General features: G+C 35.5%; 1 protein-coding gene across 4 annotated transcripts in view; it reads right to left on the reverse strand.

The window, feature by feature from the left end:
- Positions 1–19494, reverse strand: part of ELP4 (elongator acetyltransferase complex subunit 4) — a 263144-nt gene that overhangs the window by 127085 nt on the left and 116565 nt on the right. For all 4 annotated transcript variants that reach the window (XM_054025940.1, XM_054025942.1, XM_054025939.1 and 1 more), the window contains 2 exons: positions 8964–9072; positions 6083–6189 (listed from right to left, as the gene is read on the reverse strand). In XM_054025940.1, coding sequence (XP_053881915.1) covers positions 6083–6189; positions 8964–9072 — 216 coding nt within the window. The remainder of the gene's footprint in view (positions 1–6082; positions 6190–8963; positions 9073–19494) is intronic.

A 19494-nucleotide genomic window follows, 5' to 3' on the forward strand; every position in this document is an offset into this window, starting at 1 on the left:
GTTTACATGGAAACTCAATCCCCCAACATGATTGTATATGCTGTGTACTGTATATAGGACTTATATCTGCCAGAAGTTCATCCCAATAAACAGGAATGTAGTTGAGTCTTTTTGATCAATACTTAGGAAACTATAACTTGACTAAGATTCCAATAAGTGATTATGTTCTAGCTTCTAACAGTTCTTATACTTACAAAGTTTATGGCCTATGTTTTCTTTAAAAATGTTACCTGAAATAGTTCATTAATTTCATATGCATTGATAAAATGGAAAATAATGCACCTTTATAAAAAAAAAGTGAAATACAATCAGAATTGAGATGATCATCAGTGAAGGCTGCTCGGAGTAGAGAATTTCTTGGAGAAAAGAAGCTTAGGAATAGATGACATAACTATTCAAAGAGATGTAGATGTGTGTATATAATATATATAATTTTACTTGCAGATAACTTTATTATACAAAGATGTACATCTCTCTCTACACACATACACATACGCCATATATGCTGATGACAGGATTAATTTTTCACATCAGCAAAAATAGCTTGGCAATATTATCCTCCTGAGTCAATATGCAGTCATCACTGTTCTTAATGCATTTAGTGAATGAGAACTGTGAAATATTTTAGGGTGCCTGGTTCAGCAATGTAATGGTCTGACAGAGTGCAGACATGCTGAGGCTCAGAGTTCAGGTCTTGAGCTCATCCCTTCATTCCTTGGCTAGCAGAAATTGGGAGTGCTACAGGACACAGCTCCTGAGGAAGGGGAATGGCTTTGGTTTTGCCTTCAGCAATCTCTTCTGGTTAAATGAAGGTGTCACACTGAGACGACTCAGCACATGTTTTGGAAAAAAAGGGGGATAGGAGAACACAGCAAAAAGGTTAAAGTATCGGGATTCAAGAAGAGACCCTCAAAAGCAGTGTTTCATGTTAACTTGAAAAATCCACCATGTTATAACCTTCCTAACATAATTAATGGATGTGTAACATACACTGAAGTGACTATGTAGTTACAACTGACACCTGGAAGAGCTAGCCAGTTTTGGAAATCATCTCGCCTCTAATAATATAAAACTTCCTTAGGTGGTGAAAAAAGAAAGTCCATTATTTTGATTGCTGTAGGGAACTCACATATTTATTACACACACACACACACACACACACACACACACACACACACTTACTTGTCTAGACTCTCTCCTAAATTCATAGCTTTTTCCTTTGGAAGCAATGGATATGACATTAAAAGAATGCACAACTGATGCAGAGTGCTTCGGAGTACAGTCTGTAAATGCCTGCCATTGAGATAGTAGCTACTTTACTGCCACAAGAGTACTCTAATTCTAATTCTTTTCTATATTTTCCTCTCCTTCCCTTACGGAACACCTTTGAGAGATGGGACCTTTGAGTTCAGGAAACTCACTACTATTAGGCTATATGTGGAATTGCAGCACAGCTATGATACTGGGCTTCAAACAGAATTGTCTTGCACACAGGATCTAAAGTTTATCCTCTAGCTTGTGCATGTACTATACATCCTTTAAAGCTAAGATTTTATTAATTATTTTTCTTATTTGTACAGGTCTGAATACAGAGTGTTTGCAACTAATAATAATCTATTTTTTCCACAACAATTGTAAATATTCTTAGACAAAATTTGCACAATAAAGGAACAAATATTATCTTGTAAATCTACTAAATGGCCATGATCTGAAGACTTAAAAAAAAAAAAAATCAGGTGTATAACAAAACAGGAGTAATTTAAAAGATTATTTGTATGAAGTTTCTCATCTCTAAACATTTCTCTGAATTTCTTAAATGATTAACTTTAACAATATAATAGTAGGAGTTTATGACCACCACACAATAACAAAAGAATAAGAATCTTATTCCAACTGTCTTATCAAACCAGGTAATGATGTCCTGCCAGCCAAACTCAGAGGGAACATGCGAAATAAATACTAAAGTAAACAGGCCTTAAGCCGCCTAAGGGAAAGTCAGCAAGATGGCAATTTCAATCATTTGGAATAATACTAAAGCAGCCCTAGGCTTTTCTCAGAATGGAAACATGTCACTGTTACCGCAATATTTCAACAAATCAGAATGCAAAAGAAAGGAACACTTATGTAATCACATTGGTAGAACAGCTCTTTACTCAACATTTAAATGGAAAAAAATTATGAAGAAATTCTCTTTATGTGAATAAGTGTAAGTGAACATAAATTACTGTAAGAAAAAAAGTTTCCTTAAAGGTCTGTAGGATTTCAAAAGCTTTTCATTTAGAAACAGTTTTCTTTAATATTTTTGGTACAAAGGGCTTTTAGAATGACAAGGAAGTGGTTACACCAAGAAAAACTATGAAGAAGGTGAGAGGCACGTTATAAGTGAAAATCTAACAAATGCTGATACAAGTTACACTCAGTTATACACACACACACAAAAAAAGGTATTTAAACACTAGCCTGGAAAGTTTAATTAAGATGAATAAGGCTGTCATACATTTAACTGAGAAATCAAAAAATATTTCAAATATTTGGGGAACTTACCTAATGAGTAAACTTTTAGTGTGTGTCTAGTCATGTAGCCATCTTTTAGTCAATCATCAGAAAATCAAAGGCAAATTGGCATGACTCAACCTAAACTTTAATACCGCATGATTGTGTCGTGTAAGCTTGTTTTGTGCGAGGGCTGCTGTGGTTTTAGCAGAGAGATTAACGACCGGACCTAAGCTGGCCTCCAAACCTTGCCCTGCTGATGCCTCAAGCCCTTTGAAGTCTGACCATCATACCTGGCAAAACAACAGTGGGAACTAGGCTGGTGTCAGATCTAATCAAGTTGCCTGCCTCAGCATAGCTAACTATGGGGTACACTAATTGGCCCAATTGCGGATTATACCTTTTGCTACAGATTCAAGACAATAATTTAGTCAAATGATGGTTTTTATCTCCTTCTAATTAAGATTCCAAAGTGGGAAGAAATAGGATTAGACAGGCTAACTTCAAAATTTTGTCCTTTAAAGTGGTATGCACATTAGATATGTCTATTTTGCCATGTTTAAATATGGCAACAAGTAAAGGTTTTTGGGAAAGATAAATACAACTGTTCTAACTCTTATCAAATATAGCTTTCCTGCAAATAGTTAAGCCAAATATTTTAAAAATGAAATATGTAAATCCATAAGAACACTCAGAGTATGTATTTTAAAAGGTGAACTAATGTATCCATCTTCAACACAAAAAAGTACTCCCCCCATGGAATACTTTTTAATCTATGTAATTTTTACAAAAAACAGAAACTCATAAAAGATATCTTAGGTAAATTTTCATATATAAAAACTTTAACAAAGCTAACTGTACTAAGCTGTATAAAGTGTTACTGTCCTCTTAGAAATAATTAATTCTATTAAAAATTTGTGACATCGATCTAAGCTTTTTTATTGAGGGCCAAACTATAGGTAGTTAAGTTTATTGATGTGAAAAGCAAGTCTGTGGCCCATTAGGGACTTTAAAAGTTGACACTGTGATGAAATAGGAAGTTGGACAGCTTTTTTTGAGGAGATAAAGGGGCCTCCTTCACTGCACACATTACAAATGTTGCCACTTGAGAAGCAGTAGTCTAGTGATGAAAACTTCCTTGAAGCAATTTTGTCAACAGTCACATGTTGTGCTTCCCTACCTCAGCATTTATAATCTGGTTTTAAAGATACACTCAGAGTTCAACATCACCTTCCCAGATATGGTTAACATACTTTTCACAGCTACTTTCATATTGTCTAAAACTGTAATGTATTTAAATATATATTCTCATTTCTAATTCTACCAAACTAGACTCTACAAATGTCCTTAACTCTTTAAAGTTTATTTTGTTTTTGTAAAGCTGCGATATTGCTTGTAAAGCACATTGTTTGCTACCTTTTGTTTTTGCCAAAGGATTTGGAATTGACTGCTGACACATTACATTTTAACTGTAGTATCCAGTTTTGAGTGATTCTATCCAGATCCTACTTTTTTCATCAATTTATTTTTTTCTTTTTCAAAAGTGACTTGCCTTCCAAAGCTACTCTGGTCAGTCAAGCTGTGCTTGGCCTGCTCCTTCTAATATAGGGAAGAAGAGAAGCTTATATGGATTGTAGCTTGGTGCAATGGGTAGAGGCATATCACAGAAGAATAATGGTCTAAGTTGTTCAAAGAGGACTGACTTGCCTCAACTTGGTTTGCAAAAAGTTTATCCCCATCAAGAACTGAAATTATTCAAAAGGGGCCCCTATCTGAACAATGAGTGTTGAAATTATTCAAGTGGGTCATCTACCGATCTCTACAGCAACAGTTTTTTTCCAAGGGTTCCATAACACCCCTGATTCAAACTCTTTTGTCCCTTGGCTAATGAAATTCTTTATACAGAGCCTCCTGATTTGGTTTTTACAGCAATAGAAAGTGGTAACCTTAGATCTTGCGGACAGAAGAATCATCTTCTGATCCAGGCGAGAAAAATTCAAAATATTTCAATTAATAGATAAAGTAAATGTGAATTTAATATAGTAGAAAATAATAGTGCATATTTGCTTGTGTTACTGAAAAGAATTATAGCTTATGTCTAAAACCTGGCATGAATCTAGGACTGATTCAAAAAAACCTAATAGTCTTTTGATAAAGTGAAATTATGTTAAAATGGTCTAAACCACTATGGTGGTTTATTCCTTAACTGTATTTTCTGAGAAGTGGGGGGGGGGGGGAAATTGAACCCCGTCCCCTCCAACAGTCTCCTTCATGCATTTGGCTTTAAGTGGCTTTTGAAGGGAGTATCTCCAGTTGAGAAACTTCTAGCTATCATGCAGAGATGACCCGAATGAAGAACTGGCTGACCGATTAACTATTAACTACTCTCAATAGGATTAGATAATTAAGGACATTGATGACCATTAATTAGGAGGAGGGCACCTTAATTTGTCACTTGATAGGGCCCTTTCAATGATTTATAGGTTAGGGCTACTTACAATTGTGAAGAGAAAGCAAAAAAAAAAAAAAAAAGGGAGAGAACCCTCAAGTTACCTTATCAAGTGGCCAGCTAAAGAGGGCAGAGGGTCAAATAAGGGCCAAAGTGGTCACTTAAGGGTGAAGTCCCAAACACCAAAGCAGTGCCAAGCCACATTGACCATCATTTGGTGATGAAGTAAAAAATATGCTAATTTATTGGTGGCAATTCTCTCTTTTATGGTTTCAAGCAGTTAAGACAAGTGGCTTGCTTAAGAGCTTTTCATTTGAAAAGAGATTAAACAAAATGGTTTGTCAGGACAGCTTGGCTGTTTTATGTCTTTGTTAAAAAAAAAAAGCTCAGACTGTACCAATGACTATCATATCATCCAAAAAGCCATCTCCCTTCTCTGAACATTTAGTTCATTAATAAATACATGAACTCTAATTGCTTAATAGTTCTATGTTCATTTGCTCTTTAGCAAGATTAAAATGAAATACATCTTTTGTATTACTCCCTTCCATCAGGACCGTCTGTATAAAGGTCAGAGAAAAAAAGTTTAAATTTAGTAGAAAATTTACTAAAGGACATTAGAGTAAGTGATACTGTGTTTAAAATGACATAAAAGAGCTAAAGGTGATTTCAGTAATGCAAAGAAAATGGTTTCTGAATACTGATAAGGACACTTATCCCTCATGTCACACACAATTTTAGGCAGCATTATACATTAAAGTCCCTCAACTAGGGTAATAACATGTAGCTATTTTCCCACTCACTAACACAAGTAAGAGTAAGTCATTAACATTTAATTAAACACGCTTCTAACATCCTCAGAAATATGTATGTCATACTTTGTTACTGAAGGTTGTGGCCTACTTCCTATACATTTTAAAACAAAATAAAATGTTTATGCATAATCTGATTTGGTACAGCTAGAGAGACTTATTTTTAATTTAACTGCATATTAAAATAATATTTTATAAAACCATTCTAAATAGGTGAACCACAATTAAATGAACATGTAACAAAAGTTAAAGTATTTCGCAAAACTAAAAGGTAGGACTTGCTCCACCTTTCGGGTTCTAAATAGTGAAACAAAACTGTTTCTCTTACCTCAATGGTGAACTGCTTCCTTTTTAATCTAAAAGCAAGGTCCTTCGTGCCTGACACATCACAGATCAAGCTATTAAGCCGAGGAATCTGGTGCACATGAATCAAACCTTGCGGAAAGGAAAAGTAAAAGGAGGAAAAAATGTAACAAAATGCTGTCATCCAGATGCATAAATTAAAGAGTCTTACAGCAGAATTCTGTATATTTACACACACTCATCCTCCCCTTTTTAAACTGCAGCTTACTACCAGGAGCAATGAAGCAAACGGTGCGATTATACTCATGTAATCAAGCAGAATAAGATAAACAGAAATCCTTGTGCGAGGAAAACTAATTGCATTTTGGTACAGAAGTACAGATGTAAAGAGGGATCTTAATACTTGTCAAAACTACAGCCGGTTTGTGTGTGATTTTCTCTTGTATTTACAGTAAGCAAATATGGCTATCACCTTGCATGCTGCCCACGGCACCACTGAGTGATCTTTATTTTATTAAATGCACCAGTAAGCAGCCAGCAAAACAAGGCTTATGGGTTACTGATAACCAGTGAAGCTGTAATGAAAAGTATTTCATTTTGCACCTTGATAATGACTTTTAAAAGTGTTGTGGTATACAGCATTTTAGAGCACACTCTTTGATAAATTTTAACCCCTGCATCATCCCAACAAAAATGAATTTTCTACATGCAAGACCTTTACATAGCTGTTCTAATTTTTTTATAACAATACTAGGTACACTGCGAGCTCTGCATTCCGTCAGTTGAAACTCAAGCTGATTTTTTCTGACAAGGACGCTGGATGGTTTTTGTTCAGCCTAACACAGTGTCTGAACAACCTAGGGGTCATTTTCCACAGTTGAAAACTAAGAATATTCTACAATGCTCTCAATTACTGGCCTACATTTGATATTCACAAATTCAGAGTGTCTACATGAAAACATTGCAGAGGCAAATTCAATAATACATTCATTTAGAAGAGCTATGTCACTTGAAAATGGCTACTGTGAGGAAACAAATTAAGACCAGTGTGAGGTATTTTTAAAATTTTTACTTTTTTTAGGTGGAATTACATAAGATAAAGAGGAAAAGTTTCATACGCTTTTAAATAGAGTTTTACAAATACTATCCTATTAAAAAGGGTCTTCTAAATCCTTGGGAAAATGTTATAAAAATAATCAAAAACCTCTTTTTCCAATTTACTGAATTCTAAGAATTATTTACATAGTTCAAAATGTGACCATAATGTACAGGTAGAGCAGCTCCACCGCAAAACAGAACTGTAAAGTATTATTATACACGTTTAATAAAGGGATATCTGCTCAGCCTTCAATCTTTACTTACTTTTCACAAGTTTAATGCAAAACTGTAGGCTTTAAAACAAAATAAATAAATTTAGGATTTACTCATAAATGCAGCAATGTCATCAAAACATTCTATTGAACTTTGTCTATAGGCAGAGCCTTGTGTTATCTGCAGTGAATAATGCATCTTTTACAAAGAAATTTTCAGGAAAAGAAACCACACCCTGAAACAATTAGAAAAATTTCAATCCTGCAAAATCTGATCAATTTTTAGAGTTTTAGATAAAGAGTACCTATAAGAAAATAAAAACCAGTAAAGCTTTTATGTTTAGTATTATTTATTGGGACAAAAAACCAAAAGTATTTAACATGAGTTCTTAAAGTAAATACAGGATAGGAAAGGCATATATTGTCTTAAAGACCTCCTTCACTATTAAGATAAGTTCTATTATATTAAATTAACAGAACTGTATTAGAATGCAAAAATGCCACATAGGGCCTATACAATAGGCAAATTATTTTTGCAGTAGCTTTTGTTTATTTTTTCAGCCACTCTTTTCTAATAATCAAATGTACATTATTTTCTTTTCTTTCTTTTTTAAAAAGGTTTGCTCTGATTTATGAAACTGCAGCCTGAACACATACAGTAGTATAAAGTGTTCTTCAATACCATTTCTGCTTCATTTTCTGTGCTCTAGCATGGAAAAGCATTGCCACATTTTCACATGCTTACAGCAGGCTTCAAATAAGCAGTTCAGTCTTTAGACTAGAGGTTTCCATGGAACTACAGTAGTATCACAATAATAATAGCGGTAATTTATGCACACACAGATCACCACTCTGGATTAGCTAAAACTGTTTGTTATTCACTGCTTAGGCTATGCATATCTTCTAATCTTTCCGAATTTAAATAGTTCTGCTACCCAAACTTTTATAAAATCTTTGTTAACTGAACCCAATGATTAAACACTGTTACACATGTTGAAAATAAGTCACTAGAAAGACTGGATGGAATAATAAGGTTCTCTACAAAAATTAGTTTCATATTTATTTTTACCTTCACTAATTTCCATACTGAATACTTTTGAAGGAAGAATTGCCATAATTAAAAACAGTAAACAGTAAATTATCATCTTCAAACACGAAGTTTTGCATACTGCATCATTTAGCAGTTCATTCGCTTAAATATATCATGTTTTTTCACGTTCTCTATTTAAAACTTGGCAGATCAGAAATATTGATTTCATGACAAGTTCAGCTCACTGGTCAGATGATTGCCAAGCCTCCCCTGCATGTGAATTCCCCAAAGCCTGCCTGTTGAGATGTACATCTGATTGAGCCATGCCCCAGTAATATGGCTTGACAACATGCAAGGAGTTGCCATGTTTCCTTTGCAGCCTTAATGCACTTTACTGAAAAATTGCCTAACTCAAGATTGGTTAGCAAGGAGTAACATTTAAGAGGTATATTCCAAAATGAAATCAAATGCTACTTCACAGTAGATACTCCAATAGGAGAGTAAGCTGCTAAGTGCCCTAGAAGCACTCCATGCAGACTTTTTGCATTGCTAAAGATGGAACTTACCCTGGTAATCCTTGTATAATGGATTGGTTTCTCTCTCAGAGCCGATAAATGATTCAAGACCAACTACCGTATCTGACAAGTTTGTTACACGTTCCATAATTGCTTTATTCTGTAAAACATGGAAACAAAATATACATCCTCTGTGATGAAAAAGGTAATTAATGTTCTGAGAGTAGTAAGTCTTTGTCTTCTAATGACAAACTGAAGTGAAAATAGGTCATCAATACCTAGAAATAACCAGAAACTAAAAAAGCTTCTAGTAATCTGCATCTAAGGGAAAACATGCCCGAACTAAGATGATCTGGAGAGAGAGCTGACTCCGAACTAAATTTCATACTTTTTCTAAATCTTCATTTTGATTTATGCATTTATTCATATTGATAAAGATTTTCAAAGGCATACACAGCATTAGGTAGCTAACTTTCATTGACTTTCAATGGAAGCTAGATGCCCAACTACCATTTGTCCCTTTGAAAACCTCATCAATTGAAAAATGTATTAAAACATGATATTGCAATCTTTTCCAAAATGCATTATCCAATTACATGTTTTAGAATAGTATAAAAAGACAAAGGGTATAATTAATAATAAGTAAAAAAAAATTTCAGTCATTTTTGCTTTTCTTCTGAATCAGAAAGTACACTGTGGAACATATAAATCCAAAAAACAGTAGTGTCGTATTTCCATTTCTCGATATATTTTCAGTTTAGTTGTGATATTTTGGGCTTAAATCTCCTCTCTGATATCTGAGAGTGTATTGTCATATGTATCCTAAAATCAGCTACTCTGTTTGCACAGAAATACAATACTGAATTTTACAAGACACATTGGATACCAGAATAGAGACCTCCATATTTAACTGAAGAACAAAATGTGCTTAAGAGTTTCTTTGTAGATACCACTGTATGATGAGAAGTAAAATATGATAAAATTATGATGAAAACAGAATGCTTCAACTTAATCAATGTGTTTATCTTAAAGCAGTCCCCAGAGTTTTTATACTCTGTCCTTGATAGCTGTGTACACATGCCATACCCACCATATTTTCAGAAAGTAGCAGGCCCAAACAATTACCCACAAATACCCATTCTAGGTAGGAGGAATTAGGCCATCATATGATTCTGAAGCCTTTTCCATATCCTGATTCTCTTTCTTAATCATGTGCCCTACACTTAGGGAGAAAGGGCCATGAGATTATCAGCTATACAAAGATTTTATATTATATATCCGAAAATTCCCAAATGCAAACAATGATTTACATCCAATATTTAAATAAAAGCAGATCTAAATACATTGACACAGTCACAGATAAAGCACATTACACTGCAATGTATAGGACTTTTAATTAAAAAAAATATATAAAATATAAAACCCAATATCCCTCAAAATACCATATTTAGCAACATACTAGCCTTCTACTTGACTATTGAGACACCTGCAAAACACATGGGGAAGGTGAATGTTTCTTCTTAATGTTGGTAGGAAAGTGTCTGAAAACCACTTTTACATCAACCCCCAAAATAACCTGCTTCTGCTCCACTCCGGCCAATCTGCTCGGGGCAGCAGGACTAAGATCACCAATCCCATAATGCCCCTCCCCATGTACCTGACATAATTCAATCCTGTGGATTGCTGACCTTTCAAAGCCACCACTTGTGTAGGGGCCAACATAGCCTGTTTTCACATGGAGCCAGACCTCTGTGAAGTCATTTCATGGTGAAGGGTAATTTGCTGTTGTACTCGGTGTTACTGGTTAGAAAGGAAATTCTAAGCGATCATTTGGACTATGGTAATGAAGTTTGACTGCATCTCTTACGCACACCATTATTACATCACACCCTAATGACATATACTACTACAAAATTAAAGCTGAACTTGTGAACATTTTCCCACTCGACTACTACCTGGCCAGCAATAATGATATACATTAACCCCATATTTCAGAGGCTCTTGCTAGTGCTAATCTACAGGACAATTAGAAAAAGCAATTGTAGAAGTATAGTGACCAGTGAGCTCTGAGCATCCAGACACTGGAAATTCTAGAATTTTGTCTAAACCAGGTTCTTTGGCAGGCTATGAATATTATTTTTATTACCGGTATATTACCAAGCTGCACAAAAATACCAAATAGATATTAACAAATACAAACTAAACTAATAGTAAAGCAAGAAATAAACTCGTAATCATACTATACTTAAAAACAGTTATTAAAGGCCATTACATGCAAATTTTGGTAAACTGTATGTTATAAATGGTGTGGTAAGCTATTTTAGGTACAGAAGATGCTCAGGCATCATCAAGATGACCACAACATGCAAAGAAATAGAAATTATAAAAATAACAGCCACTCATTTTGGAATTGATTCGGGAGACCATTTAAGTACATGTTTAAGTCCATTCTTACTTAGGACAGCACTTAAGCATGTTTAACTTTAAGTAGATAGTTAAGTTCAATTGGCTTCAATGGGATTTAAGAAAATGCTTAAAGTTAAGTTCATGCTCAAGTGCTGTCTTGAATAGGTTTGCTTTCCTGGAGTGGGGCTTTAATGTTCAAGTTGGCTTTGTTTTAAAATATACCAAAACATTCTTCTGGTTTGGGGATGAATACATTTTATGCATAGAACTGTCATAACACGAACATGTTTCTTTCTATGGCATTGTTGACAGAGATCTGTTTATATCACATATTTTCCAGTTTTCAAAGTTCAGCATATTAATTTCCAATCAACGCTTATGTCAGCACACAGATTGTTGTGATGTATGGCATGCTGACATAAAACACACAAATCACGTTGCCCCATCTGGGCTTGAAAATTTAACAGAGCTCCAAATCTTCTTTCAACCCTATACAAATCTCCCACCAGCTTCTGGCGGAAACTTGGCAGGTCTGGAGATGAGCCATGGCATGGCTAGGAGTGGAGCCAGGAGAGAAGAGAATCAGGAAAGAAGTTTGCTGGCAACTAGGAGAGGCATTGTTTTAAATTACGTAAAACAATCCTGGAAAGTTCTCTGACTTGCTAGACGCTTTGCAATTTTTCTAAATTAGTTACTTCAGCCAAAATGTAATTATTATAGCAACATGGTAGCAATCCTATAGTGAATGTCGGGGTGGGTATTCCATTCTACCCTAGTTTCTAATCATAATTGCAGCCAGAAATTCTCTTCTCGACTGAATGTTTGGTCTCAAGCCAAATGTGTGTGTTGGGGGGAAGAGAGGTGTTTTTTGTTTTAAATCTGAAAAAAATACATTTGGTCATCTTTAAATATGAGTGTGAAAAAATACACTGTAAGTTTAAAAAATAATAACTTATAAGATTTTTTTCTTCTCAGACAATTCCAAAGTTCCTTTGTCATACTCCTTCGTTCTCGACATTTATGTAGTCCTCAGTCACTCTGTATGTTTATTTTTTAAATAAACATTTTAAAAGAAATTAGGGATGAATTAATATGATGTATGGACCATAAGCATATATGGAATTCTACTGCCATATAAATATATAGGGCCATATATGTTGAAGTTTGCACATTGACATTATTTTCATGGGGCTAGCCTTCTGGAATCACCCCCTCACCTACCAAAAGATAGTTCAAGCAATCCTGGTTCATCAGGATTAACTACTTAGAGAAAATCAACTACTTTGACCCACTTTGCTACCCCTAGTTTGCAAATCCTACTAGTTCCTTTCTAATTATGAGCCTCAACCTTCCTTCCAGAAGTCAAAAAATTTCCAGGTTCCAAATAGCCATCAGTTCCAGACAGCACAAACCTATGTTTTGCTTTGTACTTTCCCATTTTAAAAGAAATTAAAAACCAGGAAAATTGAATGCAACACATTATTTTAAGTTCTCATTCTTTATATAGCATTGAGTGAAAACAGGTGAAAACTAAAAAATGAAGCTTCTTAAGTAATACCAGCTTGTCTACACTGGATTTATACATAAAGTTATACATTTAAACAGGAACATTAGTAATTCACATTATAGATGTGTCATGAAGCCTAGTTAACAGCGTTGTGACAACTAAAAATTTACGAAGTTAAAGATATTCAGAAGCTTCAATTTTCATTATGACCTTTGTATTAACATAATTTTTGACATTTAATTCTATGCTCCATTTGAAATTAAGGACTACAGTACTATATCACTTTCCAAACAAAGGTTAGAAGTGTCCTTTGGTGAGAGGGACTTCATTTGGTGGTTACCGTGCTGAAAGACATTGCAGTTACCCCAACATTAAGTTTCTTTAAATCGTGATATAAGGTGTTTATATTGAATGAAAATCAAATTAAAAAAAGTTTAAAAAGTGTTTCATTATCTACAAAAGTTAATTAAAGAAACCACAGAATAATTAGCAAGGGATGTACAAAACTATTTAAAACAATGAAATAACATACAGTTCACATGGAGTACAGCCCTGGATAAGAGTACAAAACTTTCAATCATTCAACATTTACATTTAGTTGCTTTTGTCCATGGTATTTAGTTGGTAAATTTCAGTATAACAAGCAAAGAAATACTAGTTATTACCCCCACATATTGGGGATACTCCCATAAAAGTTTGTAGCTGAACAGGCATTATTTGATAAACACTGCTCTACAGCCAAAATGCTTCTGAAATAAATGTCGTCAAACTTTACTAATTCTGGGTCACTGAGAACGAAAATGATGCTTAAAATTGTTGATTGGCTCTAGTTTTCAAGATATGCTATTGGGTCAGTATATACGACCCTTGACTTGGGAATGGTGGAGGATAAGTGAGTTATAAAGGGAAGGGATCTCAATTTAAACCAGAAATGACTAAAATACATCTTTGACTGGATCTATGAATAAATCTATGACTGGGTTTGGACAGTACTTGCTTTTTAGGCAAAACAATGAATGATGCAATCTGAAGCTGGTATTGCATCATACATGATATGAATTGCATCATGTTATTCCTAGAAGTCATGGATGATGCAATCATAACGAAGCTTACATCACTCTGCTGAACAAATTGCCCTATATCAGCTCAAGAAATCATACAGTGTCATACTCTCTTATTTGTCAGTGTTTGATTTTGCAAAGGGACACATTTCTGTTTAGCCAAAGTGAGCAGAGATTCCTCGTACTTGTGTGAACAGTGCAGATAACTTCTGCTATGTTTGTGGTGAAATGACTTTTGCATCACAAAAGCACAGTATAACCACTATGGTTAAGAAAGCCTATCACCTTTATTTTGGCTGCAAAATTGGAGATCAGGACAAGAGGTGGGCCCCACACATATGCTGCAACACTTGTGCAACAAATCTTCGCCAGTGGCTGAACAGGAAAAGGAAATCTATGCCTTTTGCAGTGCCAATGATTTGGAGAGAGCCAACAGATCATACCAGCAATTGTTACTTCTGCATGGTGCCTCCAGTTGGGAAAGGTGTGTCAAAGAAGAAAAAGTGGACTGTGCATTATCCAAACATTCCATCAGCTATACGCCCAGTACCCCACGGAGAAGGACTGCCGGTTCCTGATGCACCAGAATCATTCTCACTTGAGTCAGATGAGGAAGAGGATGAAACTTCTGATCCTGAGCCATCAATGTCACAGGACCCACATTTTCTCTCATCCTCCTCCTCTGAACCACACCTCATAACACAAGGTGAACTGAATGACCTTGTCAGGGATTTGGAACTACCCAAGAGTAAGGCAGAGCTGTTGGGCTCCAGAATACAGCAATGGAGTCTCCTGGCAGGTGATGTTAGGGTTTCCATGTTCCGTGACAGTCAAAAGGATCTTGTCCCATTCTTCTTCATGGAAGGTGATCTTGTAGTCTGCAACAACATCGATGGTAGCTCTCAACGTTGTTCACGATCCAGATGAATGGAGACTGTTCACTGATTCATCGAAGACTAGTCTTAAAGCTGTTTTACTGCATAATGACAATGTTTTGCCATCAATTTCAGTTGGTCATGCAGTCCATATGAAGGAAACCTATGACAACATGAAACAACTTTTGAGGTGCATAAACTATGACCAACATCAGTGGCAGCTTTGTGGTGATTTGAAGGTTGTTGCTCTCTTGCTTGGTCTGCAGACTGGATACACAAAGTACTGCTGTTTTCTCTGTGAATGGGATAGTTGTGCAAGAGATTCCCACTACATCAAGAAAGATTGGCCACTCTGACAGTCATTGGAGCCTGGGAGGAAAAGTGTTCAGCATTCACCACTTGTTGAATCAAGGAAGATTTTGTTACCACCCTTACACATCAAGCTGGGTCTGATGAAGAACTTTGTCAAGGCCATTGACAAAACACAAGCAGCTTTCAAGTACCTCCGTGGAAAATTTCCAAGGTTAAGTGAAGCTAAGATAAAGGAAGGTATCTTTGTTGGTCCTCAGATTCGTGAACTTCTTCAAGATGATGCATTTGACCATGCACTGCGTGGCAAGGAAAAGATGGCATGGAAAGCCTTCCAGTTAGTGGCAATACATTTTCTTGGAAACAACAAGGCAGACAACTACAGGTTGTTGGTGGAAAACCTCCTCAAGGCATACAAAAGCCTTGGCTGCAACATGTCACTAAAGATACATTTTTTGCACTCTCATCTAGATTTTTTTCCACCGAACTGCGGAGCAGTGAGCAACGAGCACGGCGAGCGATTTCACCAGGACATTGCAACAATGGAGAAACGCTATCAGGGCAAATGGAGCCCATCAATGCTTGCAGACTATTGCTGGACAATGACAAGAGATGCTCCATTTAATGAATACAAGAGACAAGCCAAGAAGCGCCGAGTAGACACTGAATAGGACTAAACTATGTACATAATAGTTTTTTGCCTTTTGTTTCATAATAAATTTTATTTATATAACCCTTTTGCTAATTTTTAAAGTGTTACAGAAACAGGACAGATGAAATATTATCATGTAAAGCCACCATAAACACATGAAAATACCTAGGTTTACAATTTATGATTAAAACTCTACTATCTACACAATATACATAGACATAAAATGTAAAAACTTAAATATCTTAGAAACAGTAGCCAATCAGATGTTTTAATTGTCATATTTGAATTCAGCACATCAAAATACATAATAAATAGCACATTTTATCTCTGAAGCAGACGACTTCTCAAAAATTGTAGACCAGTGTAATGGATGTGTAAGCCATTGTAGGTCTCCACAGTAGTTAAATCTGTAGTTGTATGGATTTCTGCCATCACCAATAGGTGATTCTTTAAAATCCTGACACTTTACAGAAAAGGATATGAAAGGTACAGAAATCAATCAGAAGGGGGTAGTTTAGGCAAAAATAATTAGTGTTTGATTTTTGCACTAAAAGCAGATTTAGATGTACTTTCTCTAAGTTTTTAGCACAGCATCCAAAGTAGACTATGACTATTACAATTATTTGTTTATTTCTCATGCCTTACATTCTATGTCATGGAGCTGAATTAACTAGTGATACCATAGCAGTTGTAACCTAAGTTAGTGCAGTAAGAAAAACAAGCTCTGTGTAATCCTTAGAATAAATAAGTCTTGACATTTTCTGAAAGGTTATGTGTGCAATAATATGGTAATACCTGCAAAATATACCAGCACTTACCACTTGTCATTACTGCTTAATCCCCAAAGTACAGCTGAATCGAAAGGATAAATTATTAATACTTAAGAAACAACTAAATTATTTATCTCCATTTGTTATTAATTACCGCTACTAAAATCATAAAATTACCCATACAATTTAGATCATCAATAAAAATTAAAGAATGTTTTTAAAAGTTTTCCCTCCCTGAGCTATCACTAGACTATTATCCAATAACTATTAGAGATTAGATTTTTATACTAATTTTATAACGAGACAATACTTGCTTTACCATTTATAAATCCATGAAATAAGAGAAATTTTTAAAGTGGTCTATTTTAAATAAGTATATTAACTACAATTAAGAATTGTAGCAAGTACAAATGATGCATTTGTTTTAAAGCTGAATTTGCATTTCTTGCAGTTCCAAAATTCCTACTAACTTCTTTCTGCATTTTTCATGCAGAAAGAATTTGGGATCAGGCCACTGATATGTAAAAATCTATTTATCAAATGGATTAAGCAACTCTACACAGCTGAATGAAGTGTTGTGAAATCTATGGTGAATGGCAGAAGCCCTGAAAAATATATTCCAGGGGATTTCTACAAATCTGTGTGGCCTTCTGAAGTGAACATACTAGATTTAGGCCCTAACCCAGCAATTTGATGCAAACCTCCATCTTGTGAAGAGCCCTACACTGCCTTCACTAGGATTATGACCAGGTGTAGGGGACTGCTCACAGCAATCTGATTGCAAAGGCCTTACTTATTGTTCATGTGTTCCCCTAATTTTTGTTCGCATCCATGTCGAGTTTATACTGGTTTACAATCATACTATGAATAGTACTTTCAAATTCATGTGCCCAACAGAAGAAAAGAAAAGCAAGAATATCTGTAGTAAAAACTCAAACACCTAAACACATTAGATATCTTCATCAAAAATGGTAAAGGAATGGGGAAGGTATCATTTGACCGAGGCATAAGAGTAGTATTAATTATGAATTTTGTTTTTGTGTTATTGTGTTAAGAGCTTTTTTAAATAATGATGTTATTAATTTTAATACCTTACATGTATATAATATCTTTCATCTGTAGAGCAATGTGCTTTACAAAAATTTATTCATTAACTGTGACAACACCCGTGTGAGGTAGACAAGGAAATATATTTTCACATACTGCTGAAATGCAGCCACCTCTGTGATAGGACACAGAAGTGAATTCAGTAGTGCACATTAACACTAACAGTGCACATTAGCACTAACAGAGTAATACCATATTTGAAAATACTGGATATATCTGAAGTAAAAATTTAGCTAGGAGATCAGAATTAAACACCCAACTCCTACTGAACATGTCATGGGATCTTTGGTGAATATGAGTTGTCAGGGCCTATTTATTATTATTGTTATAACCTGCATCATCATAGAGTCTGAAAACCCTACAACATTAAAAATACTTTAGTTATCTTCTAGAAGGAAGACCTCCACAGCTTCCTTATAGTGAATAGATCTGGTGATTAATGTGTGTGTCAGACATGTCTGACTAAGTTATTTTGGGAAACATCCACATTAGCAGTTGAGTTTTACAACTTGCTCTAAAAGGTAGTGAAATTTAGAGCTTAGCCTTACCTCTAACGGGAGTTCCATAATCATAGAACTTGCACCAAAAACTTCAAAACATGGCTCTATTAGCCACAGAGTTCCACCACAGCACAAGTAGATGCAGCAAAGAGAGGAGCTAAAAAAGCGATCAGTGAGCTATCAGGGTCTTATATACTTAAGATCTTAACACAGCCTCAACTATAAAATATAAAGACCTTGAAACAGAAACAGAATTGAATTGGCATCTGTCTCAGAGTGTGGAGCACACATAGTGTAGGGAGAACAGATGTGTTCCTGTTCCTGAATCTTGCTCATTTGGCAAGCTTCTGCATGCTGTGCCAACTGCAATGTTCAAGGTCCTTTAGGGTCAGCCCTACATATAGAGCAGTAGTCCATTCTGGAGATGACAATGGCATGTATCACTTTCAGTAAGCTTGCATTACAGGAAAAATGGTCAATCAAAAGTCCAGCTGAAGATAATAGAGGCATTTATAACTTCTGCTGCTCTCTGGGCATTCAGAAGTAATGAAAAGTCTAGTAGTTTCTCTTCATCCAATCATCACACCATGAAAGGAACTGCGGAAAAGGTCCAGACCTGCAAGATGTGTAGAACCAGGGGACATCTGTATATTGACGGCAATTGAGTTTGTAGAGCGTGAGTCTCTCACCCAGTAGCCTTACATAGATTTTGAGTAAGAAAGGCAACAAAAATTCAGGATATCACTTCAGGATTCTGCAGCTGAGAACACTTGGGGAAGAGGAAGAGCTAACCATCACTATCCCTTAAAACCAGTGTGAAATATATAGGCGGAAGTCAATGTTAGAGTTTTACCATCACCGCCTTCTCAATAATCCTATGCAGGAAAGAGAAGTTTAAGAATAGATGGCAATTTCTGGAATCATTCTTGACCTATTTAAGAGTTACAAGTACATTGCCCTCTGTCAAGGAATCATTAACTAGTTTTGATACTATCAGTAACAGATCCAGACATCCTTCAGAGATTTTCACCAAACAAGAGAGACAGGAATTCATTTGGTATGTATGGCATTATTGTCCCCCAGTAGCTTTATAATTTCTTGAGGGACTGATCTAAACTCGGTTACAGAAGGTAGTATGCTTTCTCCCTTACACTCTGGTTCTAGTTCAACAGGACTGATGAGACTAACCCAGTAGTAGCTGATCTCTTCTATGTCAAGATGAAAGCTCTGCATGACAGGAAACCCCTGTCTCTGGTACTGGGCATAGAGAATCCTGATTAATTAGCCAGTTCACTATTCAAAACAGTTCCACTGATCACAACTTCACAGCTACTATGAAAGGAGAGTGACTTTCTTGTTTGCCTCACATACATGGCATAATAACATATACACACT

The sequence above is a fragment of the Malaclemys terrapin genome, chromosome 4 (assembly GCF_027887155.1).
Source record: "Malaclemys terrapin pileata isolate rMalTer1 chromosome 4, rMalTer1.hap1, whole genome shotgun sequence".
Taxonomy (NCBI): domain Eukaryota; kingdom Metazoa; phylum Chordata; order Testudines; family Emydidae; genus Malaclemys; species Malaclemys terrapin.